General features: G+C 49.3%; 1 protein-coding gene across 3 annotated transcripts in view; it reads right to left on the reverse strand.

The window, feature by feature from the left end:
* BCKDHA (branched chain keto acid dehydrogenase E1, alpha polypeptide) overlaps window positions 1-4593 on the reverse strand; it is a 35525-nt gene that overhangs the window by 9689 nt on the left and 21243 nt on the right. For all 3 annotated transcript variants that reach the window (XM_023508254.1, XM_012812941.2, XM_003802077.3), the window contains exon 5: window positions 1992-2153. In XM_023508254.1, coding sequence (XP_023364022.1) covers window positions 1992-2153 — 162 coding nt within the window. The remainder of the gene's footprint in view (window positions 1-1991; window positions 2154-4593) is intronic.

Genomic DNA, 4593 nt, shown 5'->3' on the forward strand with positions numbered 1-4593 from the left:
AAAAAAAAAAAAAAAGTCCCTGCAAAAGGCAAAGGCCACAAGGCCCCACCCAATCTGCATAATCTGCAACAGCTACCTCTTGAACTTTACCTTCAACCACCCTCCCTATCTGCATCCTCCACACCTGCCCCACAGGCCCCTCCCTGCTCCTCAAACACATGGAGCACACACCTGCCTCAAGATAGCCATGTGGCTCCCTCCCTTGCCTCCTCTGGCCAATGCTTCAGTGTCACCTTCCAATGATGCTTTCCCTCCCCAGCCATATCACACACCATCCCCTCCTTGGCTTGGCTGTTCCCTACAGGACTAGCTGGCCCTGACATACTCTAGGTATCACTTCATCTTATCTACTGTCTGTCCCCCCAACAATGGCAGCACCAGAGGACTGAGGTTTGTCTTTTTTGTTCACTGCACCAAGAGCAGAGCCCAGCACATTGTGGGGCCTCTGTACAATTGCTGAATGAGTCACTTAGTGGGCACCCAAAAAGAAAGCTGGGGCCAGGTCCAGCCCTTATGGTAACCCTTTAGCTCACACACCCCTCCTCTGAGAAAGCGTCCCTGCCTACTTCCCACCTAAAAGGCCTGAATTGTTCCTTATTCCAAACAGAACACTACGATAAAGGTGGGGCCTGCTGCTGGTGCAGACCAGGCACACTGCTTAGGCCTACAGAGACTGAGACACATGCATCTCGGCTGTCCTGAGGCAGAAAAAGCCAGAGCCTGCACTGACCCTCAACTAGACTGGGCCAACACAGTGTGATGTGGGAGGTTTGGGGGAGATGGCTTAGTCTCCACAGTAGATGGGCACAGGCCTGGCACCTGGTGGGTCTGGTTCCCAAACAAGTCCCTTTTAAAAGAAGGGGTTTGGAGGCACCCACAGTAAGCTTTGGAGGAGTTTGCTTGACTCTGAGGACAGAGGAAAATAAGGGTTAGGGCCCAGGACCTGGGCTCTGGAGTGACACATCTATAGTTTGAGTTCCTGCTCCTCTCCCTCCCTGCTACCTGGCCTATACCAAGTACCTTCCCACTTAGATTTTAATTTCTGGCTTTTTGTTTTGTTTTGAGATAGAGTCACATTCTGCTAGAGTGCTGTAGCATCATAGCTCACAGCAAGCTCAAACTCTTGGGCTCAAGTGATCCTCTTGCCTCAGCCTCCCACGTAGCTACAGGTGCCTGCAGCTGCTGTTTTTTTCTATTTTTAGTAGAGATGGGGTCTCATTCTTGCTCAGGCTGGTCTCAAACTCCTGAGCTCAAACAATTCACCCACCTTGGCCTCCCAGAGTGCTAGGATTACATGTGTGAGTCACCATGCCCAGCCTCAATTTCTGGCTCTTTAAAATAAAATAAGAAGAGTATATAGTAACATTTACCCCCACAGTCATGGCAAGCATCCTATTGACAATGAAACAGAAGCATCAGCATAGGGCCTGGAACACACTGGATATGTTTGTGAACAGAAAAACAGGGTGGGCATAGTTTGAGAAATTCAGAGTATCGTCATGCAGCCCAAAGGTGCTAACAGGGTGGAGACACCAACAGAGTGCTCCTTTTAGCGTCCCAAACAAGAGGTATATTGAAAGTCCAGAGTAAGGCTCGGCGCCTATAGCTCAACCGGCTAAGGCGCCAGCCACGTACACCTAAGGTGGTGGGTTCGAATCCCCAGCCCGGGCCCGCCAAACAACAATGACGGCTGCAACCAAAAAATAGCCGGGCGTTGTGGCGGGCGCCTGTGGTCCCAGCTACTTGGGAGGCGGAGGCAAGAGACTCGCAGGAGTTGGAGGTTGCTGTGAGCTGTAATGCCACGGCACTCTACCCAGGGGGACAGCTTGAGGCTCTGTCTCGAAAAAAAAAAAAAAAAAAAAAAAAGAAAGTCCAGAGTAAAGAATATGGCTCTGATGGTGGCGCCAACCTGGAAGCCTATCCAGAAGGGATGGCTTGAACAGGGGTGTGATGTTGGCTGGCATAACAAGGCCTGGGGCATGTGTCCTCACCCTGAGGGATCTGCGTGGCCAGTGGAGAGGAGATGGTGACAAAGTGGCGTTCCTTGCAACCATAGTGGACAGGCATCTGGCGCCCCTTGCCCTGGTCATTTACATTGCCATAGCATTGTGCCATGAATAGCTCCAGGGGGTAGTCCCGATACATCAGCACACCTACAAGAGAGGAGGGAGTGGTGAGCAGGGTGGGCAGTGCAGGGGTCAGACAACCCTGTATGTGACCCAGGGTGAGCCCCTTGCCACCAGGGCAAGCCCCCTGCCACCAGGGCTTCCATTTCCCTGTCTGTATAAGGGAGCTGGACTACAGCAGAAAAGGCCAAATGCGGATGCTCATGGGGACAAAGCAGATGCCAAAGACCCATGACCCAGTGGGTGGCCTATCTCAGGAGCAAGGCTGATATTCAGACCAAGTGACTGCTGCTCAGGAAGGCCAGATCATCCAGTTTTTCAAAAGAAAGCAGAAATAGAGCCTTTTTCTTGCTTTCTTATAATGAGAAACTCCTTGATAAATTTAAGTGTTTTCAACTAATTCATTTACTTTTTAAATCATCATTATAAACCAAATAAAAGTATAGGCCACTATTCACAACTGCTGAGTTAGAAAGGAAATATTCTAATTTGCTATAACAGTCAAATCTGTTTTTCAAACAACCTCTGGGGATGCCCGCCTAAGTGTCAAAGGGAACCACTCTGGGTAAAGGGGACCCTACCTGCTAAGTTGAAGACAGGACAGAGTTTGTAATTGTCCCAGGACAAGTTACAACCCTCTTTGCTCCACCTGAAAAGGGGGATGATCCTCACACCCATGCCTTAGAGGGAGTGCTGTGGACCACTGAAGTCCTGGGCAAGCACTCTGAGAACAGGGGTATTACACAGAAGCCGCTGTCAAGCACAGGGGTTTCCAAACCCTTTCTTTACTGCAAAACCCTTTCTTCAGAAGTGATTTCTTTTTTTTTTTGAGATAGTCTCACTTTGTTGCCCTGGAGTTGAGTGCCATGGCATCATCATACCTCACAGCAACCTCAAACTCCTGGGCTCAAGCGATCCTCCTGCCTCAGTTTCCCAAGTAACTGAGACTAAGGGTGCCAAAATGCCCCACTAATTTTTCTACTTTAGTAGAGACAGGGTCTCGCTCTTGCTTAGGCTGATCTCAAACTCCCTAGCTCAAGCAATCCACCTGCCTCGGCCTCCCAGAGTGCTAGGATTACAGGTGTGAGCCACCACGCCCAACTCAGATTCGAATTTAAAATAGATCACATTATACAGCAGTCATGTTTTGTGCAAGGAGTGCACATCTTCCCTGAGTAACAATCACAAGCAGGAACACATCACTATGTGCCAAGTACTATTCTGAGCACTCACCATAGGGTACCTTGGTTAATCCTCTTAACAACCCTATGAAGTAGGTGGGATTATCCGCCCTATTTGTGCTCCTGTATCTGGCTCCACACACAAATATTAAGTAGCAGAGCAGGGAGCTGGCTGAAGGCAAAATTCAAAGGTGAGCCTGAGACAGGGAAGCAGGGAGTGTTTCTCAGCTAAAGAGTGCCACCCCAAGATAGTAACATAAACACAGATCCAGTACTGCTTGGACATTTGGCTTTGAAATGATGTACTTCTCAAAATTTTAGTTAAGGTTGAGAGTGGTTAGGGTTACTGCAACATTCACCTTTAATAAAGGCTTATTAGCACTTTTGGGGGGTGGAGGACAGAGTCTCATTTTGTCACCCTCTGTAGAGTGCCGTAAAGTCACACCTCACAGCAACCTCCAACTCTTGGGCTCAAGTGATTCTCTTGCCTCAGCCACCCAAGTAGCTGAGACTACAGGCACCTACCACAATGGCTAGCTTTTTTTCGAGACAGGGTCTTGCTCTTGCTCAGACTGGTCTCAAACCTGTGAGCTCAGGGTAATCTACCCGCCTTGGCCTCCCAAGTGCTGGGATTACAGGCGTGAGCCACCATGCCTGGCCTTATTAGCACTTTTTGTCACATGTTCTTTGAATGAACATAATACAAAGTCACATAAAATGTGGTCATACTCCATGTACTGTACTGCTCCCTGGGCTAACTCCTTTGCTCCCAAGCACTCATTAATGCTTATAAACTTTCTTCATTCCTATTCATTGATCCTTTCTTCCTCCTTTCATTCACATAATCAGCTCCCAGCCAGGGCCTGTCAGGCTCTCTGATCTTGCACCGTGCTCAGGCTTATCCAGGCCCTGCTACCTGCTCCTACTCCCTGAAAGATACAGCAACTGAAGAGGGGCCCATAGAGGCTGGTGCTCTCAGCTCTCATAGAACGTGCATGCCCTCAGCTAGGCCCAACCTCACTCCATCCTCCCATAAGCCCTCTAAGGCAGGGACCATCATCATCCCACTTCTGGAAATAAGAAAACTGAGGCCCAGAGAAGGGAAGTGATTTGCCCAAAACCTAACAACGGGTAATAAATGGTTAAGAGCACAGGGACTTGGCTCGGCGCCTGTGGCTCAAGCGGCTAAGGCACCAACCACATACACCTGACCTGGCGGGTTCGAATCCAGCCTGGGCCTGCCAAACAACAATGATGGCTGCAACCAAAAAAAAAAAAAAAATAGC

Source organism: Otolemur garnettii, unplaced genomic scaffold, assembly GCF_000181295.1.
Source record: "Otolemur garnettii isolate 467f Iridium unplaced genomic scaffold, OtoGar3 scaffold00233, whole genome shotgun sequence".
NCBI classification, from domain to species: Eukaryota; Metazoa; Chordata; class Mammalia; order Primates; family Galagidae; genus Otolemur; species Otolemur garnettii.